Source organism: Tachyglossus aculeatus, chromosome 13 (genome assembly GCF_015852505.1).
Source record: "Tachyglossus aculeatus isolate mTacAcu1 chromosome 13, mTacAcu1.pri, whole genome shotgun sequence".
NCBI classification, from domain to species: Eukaryota; Metazoa; Chordata; class Mammalia; order Monotremata; family Tachyglossidae; genus Tachyglossus; species Tachyglossus aculeatus.
In genome coordinates, this window is record NC_052078.1 from 753028 (window position 1) to 780620 (window position 27593).

General features: G+C 53.3%; 1 protein-coding gene across 1 annotated transcript; it reads right to left on the minus strand.

Moving 5' to 3' along the window:
• Positions 1–2892: 2892 nt before the first annotated feature.
• CRHR2 (corticotropin releasing hormone receptor 2) lies at positions 2893–25759 on the minus strand. The gene is made up of 12 exons (XM_038755638.1): positions 25596–25759; positions 24495–24614; positions 12277–12362; positions 11348–11454; positions 9985–10102; positions 7314–7467; positions 5966–6026; positions 5793–5865; positions 5369–5454; positions 4913–5048; positions 4236–4277; positions 2893–3672 (listed from the first exon to the last, which is right to left on the minus strand). Exons 1-12 carry the CDS (start codon positions 25705–25707, stop codon positions 3532–3534), a joined length of 1236 nt encoding a protein of 411 aa, XP_038611566.1. The 5' UTR covers positions 25708–25759; the 3' UTR covers positions 2893–3531.
• Positions 25760–27593: the final 1834 nt, after the last annotated feature.

A 27593-nucleotide genomic window follows, 5' to 3' on the forward strand; every position in this document is an offset into this window, starting at 1 on the left:
GTATCGTACTCTCTCAAGCGCCTAGTACAGTGTTCTGCACATACTAAGCACTCAATAAATACCATTGATTCACCCCAGCACTCAACGAATTGATAGCTGGCATAGCTGAGTCTCATTTTCCTGCCTCCCGAGCTGCCTCCACCGGAAAGCCCCTTGTTCGTGTCTGGTCCCCCCGTGCTCGATATAACGGAGAAGGGCTCCATCTGCTCTGGCTTTGGGCTCCTGTTTATCCAAGTGCTTGGTACAGTGTTCTGCACCACTCAATAAATGCTCTTGTCTGAGTAATTGATCCGAGTTTCCCTTCTGGTCTGGGAGCCAGCGTGTGCAGCCCAGGCTGGCCTGGCCCTGCCCAGGACGGTCAGTCCCCGGGTCCCCGGGGTTAGAGCCACATCCCCTGTTGTCCTGGGGGTGCTGAGGGCAGTGCCCCATATCCTGGGGTTCCATAAGCACTACTGGTCGCCTGCCACCCCAGCTCATCATTCATTCAATCGTATTTATTAAATGCTTACTGTGTGTGGAGCACTGTACAAAGTGCTTGGAAAGTATAATACAGCAATAGAGTGACAATCCTTGTCCACAACGAGCTCACAGTCTAGACGGGTGGAGGCAGACATCAGTACAAATAGACATCAATATAAATAAATAAAATTACGGATATATACATAAGTGCTGTGGGGCAGGAAGCAGGGTGGAGAGCAAAGGGAGCAAGTCAGGGCAAAGCAGAAGGAAGTGGGAGATGAGGAAAAGTGGGGCCTAGTTTGGAAGTGTTAATGAATAGTGCTAACGAGCCACCTACTTAATGTGGGCAAGCCAAGTACCAGCTGTCTGATGAGTGTAGATCTGAGAACCTGGGGGCACCGACCCCATCGCCCCTTATAGCTGGAACCTGGGGACACCACCCCCCATCACCCCCTAAAGCTGAAACTCCAGGGAAATGAGCTCTATTGCCCACATGGCATGGCCTGCTTGAGAAGTATTGTGCCCTGGGGGAAAGAACCTATGCTTGGGACCCCTGACATCTCAATTCTAATCCCGGTTTTTCAACTTGCTTGTTGAGTCGCACTGGACGTCACTGTGCCTCAGTTTCCTCATATGTAAAATGCAAATAAAATCTGTGTTCTCCCTTGACCTTAGACTGAGATCCCTATGTGGGAGAGGGACGTTGTCCAATCTGCCTATATTGTATTTACCCCTTTGGTGATCATTTATTATAAGTTCTTATTATGTGCTAGGCACTACTCTAAGTGCTGGGGCAGATACAAGATAATTGGGTTGGACACAGTCCCTGCCCCAGATAGAGCTCACAGTCTTAATCCTCATTTTACAAATGAGGGAACTGAGGCACAGAGAAGTTAAGTAACTTGCCCAAGGTCACACAGCAGACCCCCAGCCCACGCCATCCCCCGGGCATGAAATGCCCTCCCTCTGCCCATCCGCCAAGCTAGCTCTTTTCCTCCTTTCAAGGCCCTACTGAGAGCTCACCTCCTCCAGGAGGCCTTCCCAGACTGAGCCCCTTCCTTCCTCTCCCCCTCGTCCCCCTCTCCATCCCCCCCATCTTACCACCTTCCCTTTCCCACAGCACCTGTATATATGTATATTTGTTTGTACATATTTATTACTCTATTTATTTATTTTACTTGTACATATCTATTCTATTTATTTTATTTTGTTAGTATGCTTGGTTTTGTTCTCCGTCTCCCCCTTTTAGACTGTGAGCCCACTGTTGGGTAGGGACCGTCTCTACATGTTGCCAACTTGTACTTCCCAAGCGCTTAGTACAGTGCTCTGCACGCAGTAAGCGCTCAATAAATACGATTGATGATGATGAAGTGGCTTAGCTGGAATTAGAACTCAGGTCCTTCTGACTCCCACGCCCGTGCTCTAGCCCCTAGACCGTACTGCTTGTCTTCAGTGCTTTGCTTAGTACAGTGCTTGTCACATAGTACTTTTGAAATTTTTATTATTATTATGGTTTTTGTTGTTACAACTGGGGCTCGGGGGCCCCCAGGTCTGAGCGGCAGTTTAGCTGGGTGTCCAGCAGGTGTCGCAGTGAGCGGCCTTTGCCCCGCAGTTGCGGGCTCGGTGGGCCCGAGCTGCGGGAAAGTTTGGATCCTGAAAAAATATGCATTGTCTCCCCGGCAGACCGACAACCCCTCTTGGCCTAAAATTGTGTTACCTTCTCCTCCCACTGTCCCTCCCCCAGGGCCAACAGAGTGAGTGTGTGTGTGTGTGTGTGTGTGTGTGTGTGTGTGTGTGTGTGTGTGTCCGTCCTCTCTTCCTATCAGATTCGCAGGCCCTCGAGGGCAAGGTTCCTGTGTTCCCCAGACCCCAACTCTCAGTCCAATCAATCAATCAGTTAATTAATCAACAATATTTATTGAGCACCAGCTGTGTGCCGAGCCCCGTACTAAGTTCTTAAGAGAGTACAGTAGAATTAGAGGCTGCGATTCCAGCTCTCCAAGAGCTCACAGTCCAGCCCACGACACTTCCCACCCCGGGGCACTGGATTGGTCACCTTTGGACACGTTCCTCACCGAGCTTGGCGACCTTCCTGTCTCCACAGACTCGAACCCCTGCAGTTCTGTGCACTGGGGGAGGGGCCGTTGGTACCCCTGAAACGGGGTCCTGGAGGCTGTGCCCCCTTGCCTACGTTAGAGAAGCAGCGTGGCTCAGAGGAAAGAGCACAGGCTTTGGAGTCAGAGATCATGGGTTCAAATCCCGGCTCTGCCAAGTGTCAGCTGTGTGACTTTGGGCAAGTCACTTAACTTCTCTGCGCCTCAGTTACCTCATCTGTAAAATGAGGATTATGACTGTGAGCCCCCCGTGGGACAACCTGATCACCTTGTAACCTCCCCAGCGCTTAGAACAGTGCTTTGCACATAGAAAGCGCTTAATAAATGCTATTAATAATGATAATAATAAATAGGAGAGGCACCCGAGTCATGTCTGGAGGGTGTGCATGTCAATGGAACCCAGCTGTCCTGCAAGTACCGATCAGCCCCTTGTGGTCAGCCCCCACTGGCCGCCACCGTACCACGGCCTGCTGGGAGCCGGCCAGTCCCTTCTCGATGATCGAGTGGCTGGAGGGGCCCTGAAATAACTAGGTGTTTCTGTCTTATGAGGTCTGCAGAGCCGCCCCCACCCCCTCCAGCCTGGCTCACTGTCCAATCCAGGCCTACCCCCACCGCCATCAGATTCGCCCAAGTGGCCACACTGTCGCCGGCCTTCTGCGGACTGAGTCCCTTTAGGAAACGGAGAAGCCGGGGAGGGGTGTGGTGAAACTGATCCTGTATACTGAAGGCCTTCCCACCCACCTGTTCAATCAGGAGTTGCCCTGGAACCCTCTTGTTTGTATCCAGGCCTTTCCTGACCTGGGTGTGTGGCAGTCCATTGGCAGAAGGAGGGTAGAGTGGAGAAGCCAGCGTGGATGTCCTCTCATGTGTTGTGAATAGGTTGATTTTTGACGGTCAGGAGCGGGAGTGGCGGTCAGATTTGGTGGGGAGTGTTCGGACAGCAGCGGGAGAGTGTTGGTCAGACGGCGGCTGTCTGCTTGATGCTGTGGAAGCTGATCCTGGTGGGGGATGTGGGGAGGGAAGTGGCCCGGGCGACGCGGGTGCGGAGAGAGTGGTGGTCTTGCCAGCGGTGCCAGCGCTTCCGGGCTGCCGAGCGGACCTAAAGGGGAGAGAGGGATCTGATGACCCGGGAGGGGGAGGGACCAGAGGGAGCGTGGGGGTCGGGGGGGAGTGTGAGGGACTGGGGGTATCACAGAGGGTGAGGTGAGTGTGGGGATCGAGATGAGCATGGGGAAGTGGGGTGAGGGTGCGGGGACTGGGGAGGGCAAGGTCGGGAAAGAGGTGGGGTGTAGGAAGCTGCAGAGATTCTGAGAACACTGCTCCCCCTCTGACCCCTTGTCAGCTCTGCATTTGGCCTCAGGCCAGGCGTGAGGTTGGGGGCTAGGCCCCAGTGACCTCTGACCCCATTTCATCAACTGCCCAAGCCCCCCTGAGCCAGGCCAGCTATCAGCGCATCTGGGCTAGGGAGGAGCTGAGGCCATAGGAGGAAGAGGAGAGCCTACTGCCTAGTTTCTGTGATCCCCACCGCCTGCTTTCCATGAGCCCCGTCCTTGGTTTCCGTGAGGCCTGCCACCTGGCTTTGTGGATGTCCTGGGCTCCAGGGGTGGGCTTTCCAGAAACGGGAGTGGGGAGGGGTTGGCGGTAAGGAGGCCCCGCACATACCTCCCCATTCAGGAAGCAGTAGAAGACGGACACGAAGAATCCCTGGGAACAGACAAGAGCCACGTCAGCGGGGATGTTTGCTGGGGCAGCACAGCGGCAGCGGACTGGATCGACCTTCCCCTCCCCTCCCCATCCCTGCCTCTCCCCGACCACAGCCCAGCCCCAAGTCCTTGTGAGAGCAGCCAGGGGGTTCCCCCCAAAATGCCTCTACCAGGGAGTGGGAATCGGTCTGTCCCCGCCCTGTCTCCTCCCACCAGGCACTTCCAGATGGTTTGGAAGAGGAATGGAGAAAGAGAGAGGGAGTGTGAGTGAGAGTGTGCACGTGTGTGTGTGTGTGTGTGTGTGTGTGTGTGTGTGTGTGTGTGTGTGTGTTTGTCATGGGACATTCCACAAAGACCGGGCCAGGGGTCCTGGCCAGATGACTCAATCCCTCTGACTGAGCCTCCCTGGGTTCTTGTCAGCCTGGATGGTCACAGAGGCATCTCTGCACATGCTCAGGCCTGGATCCAGCACCCCAAAGGCAATGCCTCACAGACCCTGCAGCCCAGGGGAGCATGTGCAGGGATTGCTCATGGACTGCGGCCCATAGTCCCTCCCTTCCCTCCAGTGGCTAGGCTGGTAGGGGACTGTGGTGGGCGGGGGAGGAAGTGGGCAGCCGTGAGCTCCCTGCAACCCACCTGGAACGACTGCAGGAAGGAATTGAAATAGATGAAGACGATCTGGGACACATCATCGTCGCCGGGGTTGACGAAGAACAGCATGTAGGTGATGCCAAGCAGTGGCAGGAGCACCAGTGTGGCTTTCACAGCCTTCCTGTTGAGGCAGGGGGAAGCTGGAGGGGTGGGATGCCTGGGCCCTCGGGGAGGGGCACTTGGGGTGGGGTCTGGTGTATAGACCGCACCTGCCACACGCGAGGCCCAGGAGGCATGCAGGGACCAGCCGGGCCCACCTACAAGATGGCACCATGTGGCCAGGGAGAGGAAGTCATCTGCTCCTGTTGCCAAGTGACCTCCCCCAGCGGGAGGGGGCAGAGGGTCTGGCCCCAGGGCAGAGCGGCCCTGGCCAGCGATCAAGCCCTCAGAGTCAGGGTGGGCAGGGGAATGGGGGAGTGGGCGGGGGGCTGGCTCACTGACCGGTACTGGATAGTCTCAGATGCGGTGGAAGCTCTCAGCTTCGTCATCAAGATCCTCACTATATTGAATAGAAAGATGAAATTGATCTGGGAGGAGACAACAGCAAGACAGTGACAGAGAGTGAGATTTAGAGAGAAAAAGGGAGGGAGACAGTGAAAAGTGGGATTTGGTGACTCAAAGATACACTGAAAATTCTAATCATCACAGGTCCCAGCTGTGGGAGAAAGGGGGCCGGTGTCCCCAGGATCCAGCTCAGGGGGTGGGAGGGGAAAATGGGGTCGGTATCCCTGGGTTCTGACTATGGGGGCAACAGGGCCAGTGTCCCTGGTCTCTGGCTGTGGGAGTGATGCCCTCCGGTTCCCATCTGTGGGGCCTTGGGGTCGGAGGGAGGTCAGCATGGCCGGTGGTCAGACCAGGGACGCACAAGGAGAACCAGGATGACAGGGCCTTGGTAGATGTAGTCGACATACTTCCCTGGCTCCTTCCCGAACCAGCACCTGCGAGGAGAGACGGGGTTCGGGGGTGGGTTTGTGCCCTGCGGTGTCCCTCCTATCCAGGCCCCTGCCACCCTGGACTGCCCCTGCTCCATGCACTCACTGCTCATCCTCGTAGAGGCGCTTGCTGATGGCCCAGGCTATGATGATGGGCAGCGGCAGACCTGCAGGGATAGGCAACCCGAGTCACCCAGGGCTCAGGACAAACAGCAACGCCCTGGCCAAGGGGATGGGGTGAGGGGCTCTGGGCTCTAGTCCCAGCTCTGTCTCTTGCCTGCTGGGGGACCTCAGTCAACCTCTCTGACCCTCACTGTCCTCCTCCATTCAATGGGGATGAGATGTCTGCTCTCCCTCCTATTCAGTCTGTGAGCCACATGAGAGATGAGGATGGGGCAGGCCTGATGTTTTGTTCACTGCTTGGACCTAAGGGCATTCTTCCTTTTCTCTCTGTCTTCCTCTTCCTCCCAGTGCCAAGCACTGTGTGTGGCTATAACATAATAACAATACTTGTTAAGCATTTACTATGTGCCAAGCCCTGTACTAAGTTTTGGGGCAACTATGAGATCATCAGATTCTCCCAGGCACTGTTCCACATGGAGTTCAGAGCGTAAGGGGGAGGGACAATTAATATTTCAGCTGCATTTTAAAGATGAGGAAAGCAAAGTGTAGAGAAGTTGTGACTTTTCTCAGGTCACACAGCTGGCAAGTAATAACACCAGGATTAGAACCCAAGTCCCCTCAAGAGAAGTAGTGAGGCCTAGTGGATAGAGTATGCACTTGGGAGTCAGAAGGACCTGAGTTCTAATCTCAGCTCCACTACTTATCTGCTCCATGACCTTGGACAAGTCATTTAACTTCTCTAATAATAATAATAATGGCATTTATTAAGCGCTTACTATGTGCAAAGCACTGTTCTAAGCACTGGGGAGGTTACAAGGTGATCAGGTTGTCCCACGGGAGGCTCACAGTCTTAATCCCCATTTTACAGATGAGGTACCTGAGGCACAGAGAAGTTAAGTGACTTGCCCAGAGTCACACAGCTGACAATTGGTGGAGCCGGGATTTGAAACCCTGACCTCTGACTCCAAAGCCAGTGCTCTTTCCACTGAGCCACGCTGCTTCTCTGTGCCTCAGCTACCTCATCTGTAAAATGGGGATTAATACTGTGAGCCCCATATGGTATACGGACTGTGGGTAGTTTGCATCTACCCTAGCGCATAGTACAGTTCCTGGCACTTAGTAAACACTTAACAAATACCATAAAAACATTCCCAACTCCCAAGCCCTTGATTTTTCCACTAAGCCACACTGCTTCTCTCTCTCTCTCTCTCTCTCTCTTTCTCTCTTTCTCTGTCTCCTTATTAGACTGCCAGTCATCTGAGGGCAGAGACCATGTCTCCACCTCCTTGTCTCTCCCCCAGCACCCAGCACAGTGTGTGTGTGGCACTCACACCAGCCTATGAAGAGGAAAATCCACTTCTTGAGCTTGTCGGTGGAGTAGGTCATGACGATGGCAGTGTGCAGGTAGCAGCCTTCCACAAACATCCAGAAGAAGTTGGTCACCACAAAGTAGTTGAAGACGGTGGTGAGACAGCAGCACCAGAGCTGGGGGACCACAGGGAGATGGGGAGATCAGTGACCCAGACGGACCCACAGACAGACTAGCTTCCCACCACACCACTGATGATTTCCTGCATCTGGCATGAGAAATCAGGCCACGGGCCCCATGGAAGTCAGGCAGTGGACCAGAAGCAATCAAATCTTCCTGGCTGGTCCTCGCCAGGTTGTGAGTTTGTGGTGTTGAGAGGACCCTGGTCTGGGGCGAGGATGACTGCAGGCACGCGGGGCTTGTCTCTGAGACCAGGGAGATGGGAGGAGGGTCTTTGGTGAATGCAAAGTGGGTGATGGGGCCAGTGGTGTGATTGAAGCCCCCACACAGGAGATTCTGTGGGATGAGGCGGGGGTGGGTCACCCTGGGGACTGTGAGAAAGGGTAGACAGAGTAGCTCTGAAGGGAGGTGAACCAGGTGCACAGGAAATTATGTCCTGATGAGGGGAGAGGCTGGAGGCCGGGAGGTCAGCGAGGAGGCAGCATGGTCTAGTGGACAGAGCATGGGACGGAGTCAAAAGAACCTGGGTTCTAATCCTAGCTCCGCCACTTGTTTCCTGTGTAGTAAATCACTTAACTTCACTTAACTTCTCTGTGCCTGTTACCTCTTCTGTAAAATGGGGGTTAAGACTGTGAGCCCCATGTGGGACATAATAATAATAATGATAGCATTTATTAAGCACTATGTGCAAAGCACTGTTCTAAGCACTGGGGAGTTAACAAGGTGATCGGGTTGTCCCACGGGGGGCTCACAGTCTTCACCTCCATTTTACAGATGAGGTAACTGAGGCAAAGAGAAGTTAAGTGACTTGCCCAAAGTCACACAGCTGACAAGTGGTGGAGCTGGGATTTGAACCCATGACCTCTGACTCCAAAGCCCAGGCTCTTTCCACTGAGCCACGCTGCTTCTCCAAACTGAACATGATCATGAACTGTGTCCAACCTGATTAATTTGTACCTGCTCTCCCAAGCACTCTATTCTGCACACAGTAAGTGCTCAGTAAATACCACTGAATGTTTACAGTACAATAGTTTTGGTAAACATGGTTCTTGCCCTCAAGGAGTTAGAACAGTTCCTGGCACATAGTGAGTGCTTAACACGTGTACTTGGAAGAACAGTGAATCAGTAAATTAGTGCCTGACACATAGTCAGTGCTTAACAAATATTTATGCATATTAATCCCTGACTCCCTTTCTAGCCTGTAAGCTCAATATGGGCAGGGAACGTGCCTACCAACTCTGCTGTACTGTACTCTCCCAAGTGCTTGGTGAATGCAAAGTGGGTGATGGGGCCAGTGGTGTGGTTGAAGCCCCCACACAGGAGATTCTGTGGGATGAGGCGGGGGTGGGTCACCCTGGGGGCTGTGAGAAAGGGTAGACAGTAGCTCTAAAGGGAGGTGAACAAGGTACACAGGGAATTAATCAAGTGCTTAATACAGTGCTCTGCACACAGTAAGTGCTCAATAAATATGATTGATTGATTGATTGATTGAATTGTGTCCTGATGAGGGGAGAGGCTGGAGGCCAGGAGGTCAGCGAGGAGGCAGCATGGTCTTACTCTGCACACAGTAAGAGCTCAATAAATGCAATTGATTGATCGATGAGCAGAAGACCCTCTGAAAATGGGGCATTCATTCAATCGTATTTATTGAGCGCTTACTGTGTGCAGAGCACTGTACTAAGCGCTTGGGAAGTACAGGTCGGCAACATATAGCGATGGTCCCTACCCAACAACGGGCTCACAGTCTAGAAGAGGGCAGGGAGGACGGAGGGGTCGTGGACAGACATGGGGAAAGAAGAGGGGTTGGGGCTGGCAGCGGAGATGTGGGGTGGGGTATATGTCGAGTTTGGGGCGCCGGCCAGCTGGACATCAGGTACAGATGGCCCGTGAGCCCCCCTTTTAGACTGTGAGCCCACTGTTGGGTAGGGACTGTCTCTATATGTTGCCAACTTGTACTTCCCAAGTGCTTAGTACAGTGCTCTGCACACAGTAAGCGCTCAATAAATACGATTGATGATGATGATGAGAAGCAGCGTGGCTCAGTGGAAAGAGCCCGGGCTTTGGAGTCAGAGGTCATGGGTTCAAATCCCGGCTCCGTCACCTGTCTCCTGTGTGACTTTGGGCAAGTCACTTCACTTCTCTGTGCCTCAGTTCCCTCATCTGTAAAATGGGGATGAAGACTGTGAGCCCCCCGTGGGACAACCCGATCACCTTGTAACCTCTCCAGCGCTTAGAACGGTGCTTTGCGCATAGTAAGCGCTTAATAAATGGCATCATTATGATGATGATGATGATGATGATGCCGGAGAGGGCGGTGATCACGCCCCCTAGTGGGCGAGGTCGTGCCTGCAGCCGCACTGACTCCCAGGGAGGGTCCAGGGTGTCGGGCGCGGCTGGGGCGCCCTCTGGTGGAGCTGCGCGGCGTGTCGCAGGCCGGGCCCAATTCCGGGCGGCGGGGACCCCTGGCTCCGGGGGAGGGGACCCCCGGCTCCGGGGGAGGGGACCCCCGGCACCTCGTTGCTCTCGTGGACGCGGTGGTCGATCAGCTGCAGCAGGAACCACGTGGCGTTGCGCAGGATGAACGTGGCGATCAGGTTCCAGTGAATGACATTGCGGAGACAGCGGATGCTCCTGCAGGGGGGAGGGGGGAGGGGGGCAGGGGGCGAGGCCGGGGTCAGCTCAGGGTCCCTCGTCCACCTCGATTCCCCTTCTCCCCGCCGACCCAACCCCAAGGACCCGGGGGCCGAGCATGCGACCGCCCCCCTTTCCTGGGTCTGCATTGGAACCCGCCACCGTCGAGGTCTAGATTCCCCATCAATCAATCAATCGTATTTATTGAGCGCTTACCGTGTGCAGAGCACTGTACTAAGCGCTTGGGAAGTACAAGTTGGCAACATAGAGAGACAGTCCCTACCCAACCGTGGGCTCACAGTCTAAAAGGGGGAGACAGACAACAAAACCAAACATACTAACAAAATACAATAAATAGAATAGGTATGTACAAGTAAAATAAATAAATAAATAGAGTAATAAATATGTACAAACATATATACAGGTGCTGTGGGGAAGGGAAGGAGGTAAGATGGGGGGATGGAGAGGGGGACGAGGGGGAGAGGAAGAAAGGGGCTCAGTCTGGGAAGGCCTCCTGGAGGAGGTGAGCTTTCAGTAGGGCCTTGAAGGGAGGAAGAGAGCTAGCTTGGCGGATGGGCAGAGGGATTGGGGGCATTCCAGGCCCAGGGGATGACGTGGGCCGGGGGTCGATGGCGAGAACGAGGTACGGTGAGGAGATTAGCGGCAGAGGAGGGGAGGGTGCGGGCTGGGCTGGAGAAGGAGAGAAGGGAGGTGAGGAAGGAGGGGGCGAGGTGATGGACAGCCTTGAAGCCCAGGGTGAGGAGTTTCTGTCTGCCTGTCCCATCTCCGCAGAAGGACGAGGGAGGGGTTAAGCTTTGGTGTGGGGGTGATCCCCCGCCCCCCATTTCTCTTCTCGGCAGAACGGACACTTTAGGGTTGGAACTCCGGCCCGCAGGCCCGCAGCTCGTCCCGAAGCCTTTGCCCCCTGCGTGTCCCGCCCCCACCCCATGTGTGTGTGGGGTCGCGTCCCGAGGGGGCTTGGTGGGTGGGTAGGGCGGTGGGGGCTGGGCATGGACTGCATCTGGGTCGGGGTCGTGGGCTTTGCCCTCAAGTCGACCTCCTATTCCCGGGGCACGGAGGTCTGGGAACTGGGTGGTGGGGGGCGCCTCCCCCCTCCGCTTTTGCTGGAGGGGTCCCAGCCCGAAGTTCACCCCGCCCCCATCCCGCAGGCCAAGGCTGGGCCAGGGGAACGAGGGGTGCGGGTCTCGGCCTCTCCCGCGGGTCCCACGCAGCATAGACACTCACCGCAGGCACAGGAACAGGGCAAAGGCGGCGATCAGGGCCCCCACGGACACGCAGTGGCCCAGGTAGTTGATGATGAGGGCAACCTTGTAGTGGACGTTGTACTTCCTCTGCGGAGAAGCCGATATTGCGGGTTGCCAGCCGGCCGGGGGGACCCCCAGGCTCTCACGGCCTCCCCCAACCCCGCATATTCTCCACCTCCACCCACCCACCCGAAGGCCCATCTCCTCCAAGAGGCCCTCCTAGACTAAGCCCCCCCTTTCCTAATCTCCCACTCCCTTCTGAGTCTCTGCACACCGTAAGCGCTCAATAAATACGATTGAATGAATGAGTCTCCCTGACTTTTTCCCTTTGCTCTTCCCCTCTCTCCCGGACCAACAGCACTTATGTATATATCTGTCATTTTTTTTATATTGATGTCTGTTTATTTGTACTGATGTCTATCTCCCCCCCTCTAGACTGTGAGCTCACTGTGGGCAAGGATTGTCTCTTTTATTATTTGTTGCTGTATTGTACTTTCCCAAGCAGTGCCCTGCACACAGTAAGTGCTCAATAAATATCATTGACTGCATTAATGAATGAAAAGCTTCCAGGGGTAGCCCGGAAGAGTCTGCCCTGCCTAAGCCCCCCCGGGGCTAGGGGTGCAGGCGATGGAGTGGCCCTCCCAGACCACGTAGCGTGGGAGAGGATTTAAAAAACCTGAATTATCCAGGTTGAAGCCCGATCCCCACCTCACTCTTCTCCCCATTGCACAGAGGAGGAAACTGAGGTCCAGAGAGGGTGAAGGACTCATGTGAGGGCAGGGACAAAACTGAGATTCAAACCCAGCTCTCCCATGACCCCCAGCCTCACTCTCCGCCCCCTGGTCCGGGCTGACAGGCCAGTGTCTCGGGGTGACCCCTGGGGCAGCCCCGGGGTGGGAGGTGACTCACCTTATCGCTGAGGATCGGCTCGCACAGGGAATAGTTGATCCGAGGGGCCCAAGTGCCATTCTCGAGACACTCCCGGTACACGTTGCCTGCGGAAACACGTCAAAGATGCCACCCCTTGTCTGTCTGTTAGACTCGGAACCCCCTGAGGACAAGCTCTGGTCTAACCTTCTCCAAATGTCCTCCAAGTGCTCAGTTCAGTGCTCGGTCGGCAGTAGGTGGCCAGTGGCCAGTATGTGGCCTTTCCTGACTAAATCCTCTTCTCCTACTCCCTTTTGCGTCTCCCTGACTTTGCTCCCTTTATTCATCCCCCCCAACACTATAGCACTTGAGTTCATATCCTTAATTTATTTATAATAATAAATAAAAATGAATAGCAATGGTATTTGTTAAGCGCTTACTATGTGCCAAGCACTGTTCCAAGTGCTGGTGTAGATACAAGATAATCAGGATGTCCCACGTGGTGCTCACAGTCTAAATCCCCATTTTACAGATGGAGTAACTGAGGGACAGAGAAGTTAAGTGACTTGACCAAGGTCATACAGCAGCCAAGTGGCGGAGTCAGGATTAGAACCCACGTCCTCTGACTCCCAAGCCCGTGTCGTTTCCACTAAGCCACGCTGCTTCTTTAGGCAAAGCCGCTTCACTTCTCGGTGCCTCAGTTCCCCTGTTCTCCCTCTTACTTGACAATGAGCCGCATGCGGGACCAGGACTGTGTCCAACCCAGTTAACCCAATTAGCGCTTAGAGCAGTGTTTGATACTACAGCAAAGATTAGTGGAAAGAGCGCGGGCTTGGGAGTCAGAGGTCGTGGGTTCTAATCCCGGCTCCGCCACTTGTCAGCTGGGTGACTTTGTATATAAGTCACTTAACTTCTCTGTATCTCAGTTACTTCAGCTGTAAAATGGGGATCAAGACTGTGAGCCCCACGTGGGTCAACCTGATAGCCTTGTATCTACCCCGGCGTTTAGAACAGTGCCTGGGACATAGTAAGCGCCTAACAAAATACCACCATCAGCTGTGTGACTTTGGACAAGTCACTTAACTTCTCTATGCCTCAGTTACCTCATCTGTAAAATGGGGATTAAGACTGTGAGCCCCACGTGGGACAAACTGATCACCTCGTAACCTCCCCAGCACTTAGAACAGTGCTTTGCACATAGTAAGCACTTAACAAATACCATCATTATTATTATTATTATGTGGGACATCCTAATTGCCTTGCATCTATCCCAGCACTTAGAACAGTGCTTGGCATATAGTAAGCACTCAACGAATACCAACATTATTATTATTAATAAAGTAAGCGCTTAACAAATAAACAAAAAAATGAAAAAAGCAACTCCAGGTTAGCCTTGCCCCTCCAGCCCATTCCCCTGACCATCGTGGTGACTTTTCTCTGTCCATCTTCAGTTCTGCCCTGAGCCGCAGCGGTTCGGACTGCGTTTTATATCGTGGGGAAACAGCGTTTAAGCTACTCCATGTTCCCTTCCCCATGACGCCATCCTACGAACGCCCACCAGAAGCACCTGGCCCGATACGATGGTGGCAAAGCCCTGATGCGGGCCAAGGGAGGAGTCGACTGCGCCTCAATCCATGCTGTGTGACCTTGGGGAACACACAATCTCTCTGGGCTCCAGTTTCGCTCTCTGCCCCATTCCTCCCCTCCCGGCGAAGATGCACCCTCTCAGCCCGCATGCTGCACCCTCGCCCTCTGGAAGGCGCGGTCCGAGAGGGGCGCCATCCTCTCCCCCGAAACCGTGTGCCCCCCTCTCCCTCCCTTAGCAACCGCATCTCCATGGTGCCAAGCGGGCACCGGGCCAGGCGCTCCCGCTGCTATTTCCGGAAGCGGAGCTCTTCACTCCCACTCTTCCGCGCCTCCTCTATGGGGTCAACGCTCTCCGTGGGGCGGGGATCCCAGACCCTGACGGATTTGCCATTCATTCCTTCATTCAATCGTATTTATTGAGCCCTTATTGTGTGCAGAGCACTGTACTAAGTGCTTTGGAAGTACAAATCATCAACCTATAGAGATGGTCCCTACCCAACAATGGGCTCACAGTCTAGAAGAAGAAGATGGCTGAAGTCTAGCCATCCTCCTAGGGGGTCTGTGGGGATGAGGGGTTCAGGGAGGCAGAGGACTGTTGGCATTGCCCGGGCTCAGGGGGTGACGGCGGGATGCCCGGCGGGAAGGCCCGGGCTGCTGCGGGCTGAGGCCGACATCCAGGGCATCCAGGCGGGCCTGCGCCCTGACTGCAAGGGTCTCCAACTTGGGACCCCCGGGGGGCCCTATTTGAGGCCTCTGCCCGTCCTGGTGTCTAGGTGCCCAGCAGGGGAGGTGGCGGCAGTGGCGCCGCAGGCCATGGCAGCCGACCCTCGGGCGTCCACCTCTGTGCCGCAATCAACGGGGTCTCTGCGGCCGTCGGGACATCTTCTAGGCTGTGAGCCCGTTGTTGGGTGGGGATTATCTCTATCTGTTGCTGAATTGTACTTTCCAAGCACCTAGCACCGTGCTCTGCACACAGTAAGAGCTCAATAAATTACTACTAATAATAATTACATATTCCTACCACCCACCGAGTGAAGAAGTTTTTGTTTTAGAACCTACCCTTTCAGGAGTCAATAGGTGCCCTCTTGTCCTGGCATGGTCTGATTCTGTTGTCAAATTGTACTTTCCAAGTGCTTAGTACAGTACTCTACATAGAGTAAGCGCTCAATAAATACGATTGATTGAATGAGTGAATGAATACGATTGAATGAATGAATGAATGAATGGGTCCATGCCGCCGCGGTTCCCGCCTCCGCCTCTCGGGGGCGCCCAGCCGCCCCGCAGCCTCCGTTCTGGGGAGTCCCCCGGGTCCTAATGCCCACTCCTCCTGAGCCCCCGGCGCCCCCTGCCGGCCCCAGCCTCCCCTGCCGGTCCTAGCGCCCCCTGCCGGCCCCAGCGCACATTCATTCATTCATTCATTCATTCATTCATTCAATCGAATTTATTGAGCACTTACTGTGTGCAGAGCACTGTACTAATTTCTTGGGAAAGTACAATACAGCAATAAAGCACAGCACAGCAGCAGGGGGACGACACTGCCACCGTCCATCCTCCGCACACCTCTCACTGCCCTGTCGCGGGTCAGAGCCCCGGAGCCCCAGCAGCTCTGAGCCCCACCCCCCCTAAACCGCACCTCCACCTTAATAGTTACAATAATTATGATTATGGCATTTGTTAAGCGCTTCCTAGGTGCGAAGCACTGTACTAAGTGCTGGGGTAAATACAAGGTAATCAGGTGGGACACAGTCCCTGTTCCACATTGGGACTCACAATCTTAATCTCCATTTTACAGATGAGGAAACTGAGGCACAGAGAAGTTAAGTGACTTGCCCAAGGTTGCACAGCAGACAAGTGGCGGAGCTAGGATTAGAACCCAGTCCTCTGACTCCCAAGCCCGTGCTCCTACCACTAGGCCATACTGCTTCTAACGGGTCAAACTAGGCACGTGTTTATGGGCCGGGGGGTTCACCCTCTCTAATCAAAATCGCACTCCCCCCCCGACTCCGGGTCTTCTCTATCTGCTCCTGACCGCCCCCCCCCCCCCCCACCCGGACCTTCCCTGTCCTCGCTCCACTGCAGGAGGGGAAGGTGGGGCATCCCAGGCCGCAAAATGGGAATGATGAATTGAACCCTAAGGAGAGGAACACAGGTGCCAAGCTGGGTCCTTCCAGGGGGTCCCTGCGGGGCATGGAGGCGGGTGATCCCAGAGGCAGCTGATGTGTCTGCTTCCCAGAGAAACCCGAGGGCGTGGGGAAGGGAAGGAAGAAGAGATGGGGAAGGGGGAGAAAGGGAAAAGAAAGGGAAGGGAGAAGAGGGAGACAAACGGTGCGAGCAGGGGCAGGAGAGGGGGAGGGCATGAGCACGTTATTTTTAGAGTTTGACATCCGGGGCGAGCTGAATCCATCTCATTGATCGAGCTCAGCTCAGCTCAGCTCTCCCTGCGGCAGAGGCTGGGCCGACACTCAGCGCGGTCTCTCAGGGCCATTGCAGCAGGTTGGGGTTAAGGTTTGGTCAAACCAAAACTCCTCACTACTGGTTTTAAAGCTTTCCATCCCCTCGCCCCCTCCTACCTCACCTCCATTCTCTCCTTCTCCAACCCAGCCCACACACTCGGCTCCTCTGGTGCTAGACTTCTCACTGGGCCTCCATCTCACCTGTCTCGCTGCCGACCCAGGCCCAGGTCCTACCTCTGGCCCAGAACGCCCTCCCTCAAATCCTCCAGCCAATCACTCTCCCCTGCCCTTCAAAGCCCTACTGAAGGCCTACCTCCTCCAAGAGGTCTTCCCAGACTAAGCCCCACTTTTCCTCAGCTCCCACTCCCTTCCGTCTCACCACAACTCTTTCCCTTTGCTCTTCCCCTCTTTCCCCATGCCCACAGCACTTATGTACATAGGTATAAAGGTATAAATTTAAAAATGTATAATATATATATTTATATTTATTTATATTGATGCCTGTTTACTTGTATTGATGTCTATCTCCCCCCACCCCCACTAGAATGTGAGCCCGTTTTCAGCAGGGATTGTCTCTATTGCTGTTTTGTACTTTCCAAGCACTTAGTAGAGTGCTCTGCACACTGTAAGCACTGAATAAATATGACTGAATGAATTAATAAATGAACCCCACACAGTAAAACCAGGCCTTTCCTGACAAACCCTCAGTTCCCCTCCCTGTCCTCCCTTCGGCATCTACTATATGCCCTTACTGTATACCCCTTACGCATTTTGATACTCACCTCAGCCTTAGATCACTTATGTCCTTGTCCTTAGACTTTACTATTTCCCCCATCTGAAATTTATTTCAGTGTCTGTCTCCCTTCCATTTGAGCTCCATCACGTCTACCAACTCTATGGTATTGTTCTTTTCTAAATGCTTGGCAGAGTGCCTGCACTCAGTAGGTGCTTAATAAATTCCGTGATTGAATGATAATAGTACCAATACTAGCATTTATTAAGAGCTTACTATATGCCAGGCATTGTACTAAGTGCAAGGGTAGATACAAGTTTATCAGGTGGGATACGGTCCCTGTCCCACTTGGGGCTCGCAATCTCAATCCTCATTTTACAGATTAGGTAACTGAAGCTCAGAAAATACTAGTAAGAATAATTATGGTATTTGTTAAGCCCTTACTAAGTTCCAGGCACTGTACTAAACTCTGGGGTGGATACAAGCAAATTGGGTTGGACACAGTCCCTGTTCCACTTGGGGTTCACAGTCTCAAGCCCCATTTTGAAGATGAAGTAATTGAGTCACAGAGAAGCAAAGCGACTTGCCCAAGGTCACAAGAAGACTAGCGGTGGAGCCGGGGTTAGAAATGAAGTGACTTGCACAAGATCACACAACAAACAAATGGAAGGCTGGGATTCAAACCCAGGTTCTTCTGTCTCCCAGACCTGTGCTCTATCCACTACACCATGCTGCTGGGCACCAGGTCCAGCCCCCTGCCTCTGGTCTCATGGGCACTATACCTCCCAAGACAGACGGCCGCCTGTGCTTCCAATGGACACTCTGCTAGGGAGGGACTCCACAGCCCCCTTGCACGCCTGGATCCCCTACTCCTGGGGCGTCGCTCAGTGCTGCCAGCCTCCTCCTGACTACGGCCTTCTCCCCGATCCTCTCCCTGGGCATGCTGGACACCCCCTGGGGGAGTCCTGGGAGAGGCCTGGTGGTTGTCCAAGGTCTCACAGCAGGCCAGGAGCAGTTGAACGTTATGTCCAGAAAAACCCTCCTTCCCTGGGCCCCCACCCTGCCGCATCCCCTCTTCCTCACACCCCCTGCTCGCCTATGGTCCCCCCTCCCCCATGGTACCTCATTCTTCATGGCTCTCCCATCCACAGGGCCCCCTCCTCCCCGACATTCCCCCGCCATGGTCCTGCCTCCCCTGGATAATAATAATAATAATAATAATGATGGTAATTATTAAGCACTTACTATGTGCAAAGCACTGTTCTAAGAGCTGGGGGGATACAAGGTGATCAGGTGTAAATAACAGTATTTAGCGCGGTTCTAAGCCCTGGAGTAGATATAAGGTAATCAGGTTGTCCTACATGGGGTTTACAGTCTTAATTCCCATTTTACGGATGAGGTAACTGAGGCACAGAGAAGTTAAGTGATTTGCCCAAGGTCGCACAACAGACAAGTGGCGGAGCAGGGATTAGAATCCACATCCTCTGACTCCCAAGCCTGGGCTCTTTCCATTAGGCCATGCTGCTTCCCTGGGTGCCCCCTTCCTCCTGGCACCCCCCACCCGAATGGTTTCCCCCTTCCCCGGGGCTCCCCTTCCCCATGGCCCCTCCATGCGGTCTCGGCCATCCTACCCCACCTCTCCCTCTGTAGCCGCCTCCTCTCGGGGCAGGGGGTGGGGGGCTCCACTCGGTTCCCCGGAGGCCGACCTGGCGGTGAGGCGAGGAGCCCACGTCCCAAATAATAATAATTGTGGTATCTATTAAGCGCTTACTATGTGCCAGGCACTGTACTAAGCGCTGGGGGGGGGGGGGGAATACGAGCAAATAATAAGGATAATGGTTTTTGTTAAGTGCTATGTGAAAAGCACTGTTCTAAGTGCTGGGGTATATACAAGCTAATCAGGTTGTCCCACGTGGGGCTTCCAGTCAATCCCCATTTTACAGATGAGGTAACTGAGGCACAGAAAAGTTAAGTGACCCGCCCAAAGTCACACAGCTGACAAGTGGGGGATTAGAACCCAAGACCTCGGACTCCCAAACCCGTGCTCTCTCCTCTAAGCCACGCTGCTTCTCTAATCGAGTTGAACACACTCCCTGTCCTACTTGGGGCTCTCATTTTACAGGTAAGGTAACTGAGGCACGGAGAAGTAAAGTGACTTGCCCAAGGTCACATAGCAGACGCCTGCGGCAGCCGCCTACATGAAGCCCTCCGTGAAGATCGCGGAGGAAAGGGGCAGAGGGAGTAGGGGGCCCGATGCCGTCGCCCTGCTCACTCACCCATATCCCCCCCCTTTTTAATGGTATTTATTAAGCGCTTACTATGTGCAAAGCACTCCTTGCCCCATCCCATCTAGCTCCAGCCCCACTCGGGTACGTGAGCCTCGGAGAAGTGAGGACCAACACTGTTGCGGCTGTTGCTGTTGCTGGGGTCTTCGCATCAACTCATACAATCCCTGGGAGTCTGGTATCAGCTCCTCCCCTACAAAAAAACACAGTCACGGCCCCTGTCGGGCTCTTTAGAGGTTCCCTGCCTCCCGACCCCCAACTCCCCCCAAACTGTGCTTGCTTACAGGATGGAGACAGAATCAGCAAGAGACGGAGAGAAAAGAGAGATGGACAGGGAGAAAAACAGAGACAGGAAGACAGGGAAGCAGCATGGTTTAGTCCGGACCTGCCACTTCCCTGCAGGATGTCCCTCAAGCCCGGCTCCACCACTTTCCTGCTGGGTGACCCTGGGCAAGTCATTTACATTAACATCCTCGGTTTCTCAGTTCCTTCTTATGCAAAATGGGGATTAAATACCTGTTCTTCCTCCCTCAGACTGTGAGCCTTGTGTGGGACAGAAATTGTGTTTGAGCTATCTACAGAAGCAGCTTGGCTCAGTGGAAAGAGCACGGGCTTTGGAGTCAGAGGTCAGGAGTTCAAATCCTGGCTCCGCCAATTGTCAGCTGTGTGACTTTGGGCAAGTCACTTAACTTCTCTGTGCCTCAGTTACCTCATCTGTAAAATGAAGATTAAGACTGTGAGCCCCACGAGAGACAACCAGATCTCCCTCTATCCCCCTAGCACTTAGAACAGTGCTTTGCACATAGTAAGCACTTAACAAATACCATCATTAATTAATTATCTTGCTTCTAACCCCAGTCCATGACATATAGTAAACACTTAAGTGCAAAGATTATTATTATTATTATTATCATTATTCTATGGGCCTCAGTTTCCGCCTCTGGGTTAAGATCCCTCTTCTTTTTCCCTCCTAGACTATGAGTCCTGAAGGGGTACGGGGACTTATTTGGAATTGATTATCATCATCATCAATCGTATTTATTGAGCGCTTACTATGTGCAGAGCACTGTACTGTATCTTGCCTCTATCCCAGTGCTTGACACACAGTAAGTACTTAACAAATACAGTAATAATAATAGCCATTATTATTATTATCACCTCAGTTTCCATCTTTGCGCAAAGGGGATTAAATATTTTTTCTCCTTTCCCCTTAGACTGTGAACTTTTTTTGTTTTGTTTTATGATATCTATTAAGCAGAACTTGGGTAGGTAACACAGCAGACAAGTGGTGGAACTGGGATTAGAACCCCGGTCCTTCTGATTCCCAGGCCTCATTCTTTATCTATTAGGCCATACCTCTTCTTCTTGTGTGAGACAGGGGTTGTCTCTGACCTCATTACCTTGTCTCTTCCTAAGTGCTTGACATGTATTAAGAACCTAATACATACAGCAATTATTATTATAATCATTATTATTATTATATTTATGGACCTCTGTTTCCAACTGTACAATGGGGATAAAATCCCTGCTCTCCTTCCCTCATTCTATGAGCTAGATCCGGGGGATGGGGAGAAGGGTAGAATTATATCAGATTTGAGGTAGAATTATATCAGATCTGATCCTTCTGGGTCCACCTCATGGCTTAGCACAGTGTTTGGCATCCAGTAAATACTTCATAAATGCCATTAAAAAAACAAAAAAGACAGATAGGAAGACTGGAACAGACACAGAGATGGTAAAATTAGGTAGGAAGAGAGATGGCAGATAAATTCGCAGGTCATGAATAAATCTCTGGAGAGACAGCTGGGCACACAGACAGAAAGATAGACCAGACAGATATTCATAGAGATGATAGACAGAGTGATGGATGATACCGTTGGATGAGAAATTATAGAGAGACATATGGCAAGGCAGCAAGGTGAGAGACAGTGAACCGACCGACAGGAAGGTAGATAGGCGGCCAGACAGGAGCTGGGACTGTAGTCCCTGGCTCCCTGCCCACTGTGAACCCGATGTGAATTCACATTCACAAAGCCTCATCTGGGGTTTAGAACAACATTTGGACAAAATAATGGCTTAAATACAATGTGATAACTGTAATAGCGACATTCTGGGGGTCATTTCCCCCCCTCCCACTCAGCAGGCCCCTGAGTGACACCTTCTGGTCAGCTCCCTGCCTGGCCAGCCTGAGGCTCCATCTCTGATGGGGCCCCAGGATGCTGGGAGAAACTGCGGGCCCAGCCCCCTCTCCCCCTTAAACTCTACCATCATGGGTAGGGGCAGATCATGTAACACCTCTCACTTTTCCTCTCCATCCCTGATTCATTCATTCATTCATTCAGTCAGTCGGGATAGGATTCTCCCCAGAGACACAGCACAAACCATCCAACCTTTCCGACTCTCCCCTCTCCAACCCTGACTCCCCCTCCAGTGCCTCAGCATGGACCATCCAACATCCCTGACTCCCATTTCCATGCCGACTCTCCCCAGTGAACCAGCAAAGACCATCCAACACCCCCGATTCTCCACTCTCCATCACTGACTAACCCTCAAGTGACCCAGCACGGACCATTTGACAACTCTGACTCTCCCCTCTCCATCCCTGGCTCTCCTCCAATGCCCCAGCATAGACCAACCCACACCCCCGACTCACCACTCTCCATCTCTGACTCTCTCTCCAGTGACCCAACACAGACCATTCGGTAACCCTGACTCTCCCCTCTCCCACCCTGGCTTTCCTCCAGTGACCCAGTACAAACCATCCAACACCTCTGACTGTCCTCTCTCCATCCCTGACGCTCCTCCCTGTGACTCAGTCTCTATCTCTACTCCTGCCCTCTTGGTGCATCAAATTAACAAAGGGTCTTTGGGGGCTGTAACCCTTGAGCCTGGGCTAAGAGGGGCCCTACAAAAATAAATCCATAATCATATACATAAAAAAGTATGATCTATGGCTTGGAGTATTTATAACTGCTGTCTTGGTGTAAGAAACGGGCTATTTTAAAATTGAAACTGTTTTCTACATGTTTTAAAATGGAAATGAAACCACGGAATGGCTTTATGTTAATTAAAAGGCAAGTTAAGTCTAGTGCTAATAGCCTCGATGCCAGAATTGGGATCATTTTGTTTGAAAATAAAACCAAGACTTGCATCTTGAGGTCCCACAAGGTAATAACCCTGGGTCCCCAGAAGAGTTACTCTTGTTCTGGCTGATGGAGGAGGAGCAGCATGGCCTAGTGGAAAGAGCCTGGGCCTGGGAGTCAGAGGAACTGGGTTCTAATCCTGACTCTGCCACTTGTCTGGGTAACATTAGGCAAGTCATTTAACTTCTCTGTGCCTCATATGTAAAATGGGGATTCAATGCCCGTTTCTCTCTTACTTAGACTGCGAGCTCCATGTGGGACAGGGACTGTGTCCAACCTGATTATCTTATATCTACCCTAGCTTGACCTACAATATGTGCTTAACAAACACCATAATAATAGTAACCTGGCCTGCCCAGGAACCTCCAGTGGCAGGGATTCCTAGAAACGCCTGGTCCCAGGACCCTAAACCTGGAGCACTGGGATCCCAGCAGAGGATCAATACATGAATCCTTATATTTATGTGTACAGAGCACTTGACTCAGCTTTGCTGGCCCCAGTGAAGAGGTTCTTAGGGTTCTAGAGTTGGGGGCCTAGACCATTCCCTGAAGGAACCAGCATGGCCTAGTGGATAGACCCCAGGCCTGGGAGTTAGAAGGTCATGGGTTCTAATCCTGTCTCTGCCACTTGTCCGCTGTGTAGCCTTGGGCAAGTCATTTCACTTCTCCATGCCTCAGTTCCCTCATTGTAAAATGGGGATTAAGACTGTGAGCCTTGTGTGGGACAGGGACTGTGTCCAATCCAATGATCGTGTATCTACCCCAGTGCTTAACAAATACCATAATTATTATCATTCTTATTCCCTCTGGGCATGGTGGGTGGTGGGGGGAAGCCAGGAGGTGATGGCCAATGCTACATTAGACAAGGGGTAAGGAGGGAGGGATCATGGGTCAAGGCTGCTCCTGGGGACATAGGCTGAGGGGAGACACAGATGTATTCCCACACTCCTCTGCCTCCCCAGGACAACCTGGGCAGAGACCATCGAGGTCATAGGGGAGGATGGAGGCTGGCTTTGCACTGGCTAGGGTAGGAGCCCTGGGCATTCCTGTATCTCTCTGCCCACTCCAAGCTCAGCCACGCCAGTCTCAGGCCCCACACCATGTGTAGCTGCCTGTGACAGCCCAGTCTCCCCATGACACCTAGGGATACTTGCCCTAGTGCACCCTACTAGGATCCCTCCCCACCAAGCTCCACCTCTCCTGGGGAGGGGGATGCTGGTCAGGAGGTACTGTCAGGGAAGACAGGTGGGTTTAATCCCCATGGACCTTCAGTGTCTGCAGTCAGAACCATCAGCTCTTTCTGCCTATGGGATTTTAGACCTGCCCCTCATGGGAAGCAGCATGGCATAGGGGACAGAGCACAGGCCTGAGAGTCACAAAGTCATGGGTTCTAATCCTGGATTCATCATTTTGCTGTGTGGCCTTGGGTAAGTCACTTAAGTTGTTGATGATGATGATGGTATTTGTTAAGAGCTTACTATGTGCAAAGCATTGTTTTAAGCGCTGGGGTAGATACAAGGTAATCAGGTTGTCCCATGTGGCGCTAACAGTCTTAATCCCCATTTTACAGATGAGGGAACTGAGGCACAGAGAAGTGAAATGACCTGCCCAAAGTCACACAGCTGATAAATGGTGGAGCCGGGATTAGAACCCATGACCTCTGACCGCCAAGCCCGGGCTCTTTCCACTAAGCCACGCTGCTTCACTGTGCTTCTGTTACCTCATCTATAAAATGGGGATCAAGACTGCGAGCCCCACGTGGGGCAGGGACCGTGTCCAACCCGATTTGATTGTTCCACCCCAGCCCTTAGCACAGTGCCTGACACATAGTTAGCACTTAACAAACACCATTATTATTATTATTTTTTTATCCCTGCGGTGGGGTGTGTGCATGTGTCTTTATGTGTGTGTACACATATGCACGCTAGGGTCTCCTGGACTGTTCCTTTAGTCTGTCGCGCCCCAATTTCCCCTACTCAGCGCCCCAAGTCCCCAAGCGACCTGTGGGGTCCCGGAGGGTGGCCAGGTAGGGGTAGGGGCAGGGGCGGGGGGTCACTCACGGGTGGTGATGTACTTGATCCCGTTGAAGACCTCGGGACACGGCCTCTCCACGCGCAGGCCGGCCGGGGTCCGGGGCCAGCAGGTTCCGATCTGGTCGGTGCTGGCGTTGCAGGCGGGGTCTGGAACAGCGGGAGAAATCGGGTGGCTGAGCCCAGAGCCCCGGGGAGGAGAAGGGAGCCGGGCCGGGCCGGAGGGAAAGGAAATCAGCGTGGCTCGGTGGAAAGAGCCTTGGGAGTCAGAGGTCATGGGTTCAATCAATCAATCAATCAATCAATCGTATTTATTAAGCGCTTACTGTGTGCAGAGCACTGTACTAAGCGCTTGGGAAGTACAAGTCGGCAACACATCATCATCATCATCAATCGTATTTATTGAGTGCTTACTATGTGCAGAGCACTGTACTAAGCGCTTGGGAAGTACAAATTGGCAACACATAGAGACAGTCCCTACCCAACAGCGGGCTCACAGTCTAGAAGGGGGAGACAGAGAACAAAACCAAACATACTAACAAAATAAAATAAATAGAATAGATATGTACAAGATAAATAAATAAATAGAGTAATAAATATATACACACATATATACATATATACAGGTGCTGTGGGGAAGGGAAGGAGGTAAGATGGGGGGATGGAGAAGGGGACGAGGGGGAGAGGAAGGAAGGGACTCAGTCTGGGAAGGCCTCCTGGAGGAGGTGAGCTCTCAGTAGGGCCTTGAAGGGAGGAAGAGAGCTAGCTTGGCGGATGGGCAGAGGGAGGGCATTCCAGGCCCGGGGGATGACGTGGTCCGGGGGTCGATGGCGGGACAGGCGAGAACGAGGCACGGTGAGGACATTAGCGGCAGAGTTCGAATTCCGCTCCACCACTTGTCAACAGAGTGACCTTGGGTGAGTCATTTAACTTCTCTGAGCCTCAGTTCCCTCATCTGTAAAATGGGGATGAAGACTGGGACAACCTCAACACCTTGTATCCCCCCCAGCGCTTAGAACAGTGCTTCGCACATAGTAAGCGCTTAACAAATGCCATCATCATCATTATTATTATCAGGCGGCAGGCGGAGAGCGGGGTCCCGGGGGGCGATGGCGCGGGAGCACCGCCTACCGTCGGGGCCCAGAAGGATGCCGTGCCCGAGCAGGGGCAGCAGGCTGCAGTTGACGTCGAGTTGGGCGGCCAGGACTTGGAGCAGCTTGGACGCCTTGGGCGAGGACTCCATGGCCGGGGGCGGGCAGGGACCGACGGAGGGAGGCCGCCCCCTTCCCTCCCGGCTCCGGCTGTCTCTCTCTCCCGCGGCCGCCCTGCTCCCAGCCCGGACTACTTCTCCATCCCCTCCCACCCACCCCGCACTTGCCCCTCCGCTCCCCTAGATCGGCCTCGACCCCCGGCCTCCCTAGCCTCCCGGCCTCGGCGTGCGCCTCCCGTAGAGGGGCCGGGAAGGAGGGACCGGAGAACGGACCCTCCGACCGGCTTTAAAGGGAACCGGGGGAGGGGGACCGGCGGGGAGGGGAGGGGGAGGGCGGCGGGAGCCAATGAACGGAGACTGGGAGGGAGGGTGAGGGGGGAGACCGAAGGGGACCGGGAAAAAGGAGAGGATGAGCCGGGAGAAGGGAGGAGGGAGAGGGAAGGTAGATAGAGCGAGAGGGAGCAGGGAAGAGAGGAGGGGGAAAACAATTAAGGGCGGGGGAAGCAGAAAGGGGTCCCGTGGTGGTGTTGAAATCTCCCTATCAGTGTCATCCTCATCCCCAGCCCAGTGTTTACTGGGTGCCGGGGGTTGTACTGGTCACCTATTCTGTGCAGAGTGATGCATTGGGAGCCTACCTGTAACTGACACTTGCAAAAGATTCCTTCAGTCAATAATCAATCAGAGGTATTTATTCAGTGCTTGCTGTCTACAGAGCACTGCCTTCAAGGAGAGATTTAAGGGTGTGGCGGGGTCCTTGAGGGAAAGGGGGAGGTAAGGGCACTTGGGTGATCTTTATTGGGTCACTGAGGGACAGTCTAATTCCCATTTTTCTGATAAGGAAACAGGTACGGAGAAGTTAAGTAACTCTCATAGGTTACACAACAAGCAAGCGGGAAAGCAGGATTAGAACTCATTTCTTGCTTCTGTTGTGTCTTCTAAGAGGCTAGTATAATGGTCTATATTGGGGGCATTCTATTAATACCCCTGGTCGATTATTTGAGGGGTATCATCATCAGTGGTATTTGCTGAGCGCTTACTGTGTGCAGAACACCTTACTAAGCGCTTGGGAGAGTATAATACATCAGATGTGGTAGACATGTTCCCTGCCCACCATAGCCTCCAGGTCTGTCTGATAGGGCATCCCTCCCCTATCTCCCCTGACTGAGAAGGACAGAGGGGAGGGGAGGCCCCCTCTGTAGCCATGCATTGCAGTCATCAGTGTGTGTGTTAGGGGTGGGGGGGTGGGGGGGAAGCGCAGAAAACTACAGACTTGGGGGTCCTGAGTTTGAGAAGCAGCGTGGCCTAGTGGATAAAGCTTGGGCCTGGGAGTCAGAAGGACATGGGTTCTAATCCTGGCTCTGCTACTTACCTGCTGTATGACCTTGGTCAAGTCACTTCACTTCCCTGGGCTTCAGCTACCTTCTCCGGAAAATGGGGCGATGGGCTGTGAGCCCTATGTGGGACAGGGACTGTGTCCAACCCAATTACCTTGTATTACCCCAGTGCTTAGTACAGTGCCTGGCATATAGTAAGTACTTAACAAATACCACACATTTTATTATAAGTGCTGGACTGATATGAGGAGAGCAAGGGGGTCTCTGACTGCCATCCCACTCCTTGTTGGCTTCCCCATCCTGTTCTCCTCCCACCTAGCTTCCCCAGCCCTTCTCTGCCACTCCCACTTTATCTTCCCATGCTGACTACTCCCTGTCCGGCCCCCCCAGGACACAGTTTAGGCCAGGCTGGATGCTGGTTGGGGGATGGCTACATTAGACAGACACCCAGGAACCACAAGGGGGTCTGGACCTTCAGGCTCTGGTGGGGTAAAGAAGTGTCCAAGATGGCTCTCGCTTACTCCTGTGGCAGGGGAAGACTGACCCCATGCCCACCAGGGTCTGATGGTTCTGCTGTTCCAGCTC

What these genes read in the sequence shown, in the direction of transcription:
- CRHR2 (XM_038755638.1), bottom strand. Translation starts at nt 25,707, where the DNA reads ATGGAGTCCTCGCCCAAGGCGTCCAAGCTGCTCCAAGTCCTGGCCGCC. An exon ending in AGCCGATCCTCAGCGATAAG is followed by an intron (nt 11,455 to 12,276) that starts GTGAGTCACCTC and finishes GCTTCTCCGCAG; the next exon opens with AGGAAGTACAACGTCCACTA. An exon ending in ACTGCTTCCTGAATGGGGAG is followed by an intron (nt 3,673 to 4,235) that starts GTATGTGCGGGG and finishes TCTCCCCTTTAG; the next exon opens with GTCCGCTCGGCAGCCCGGAA.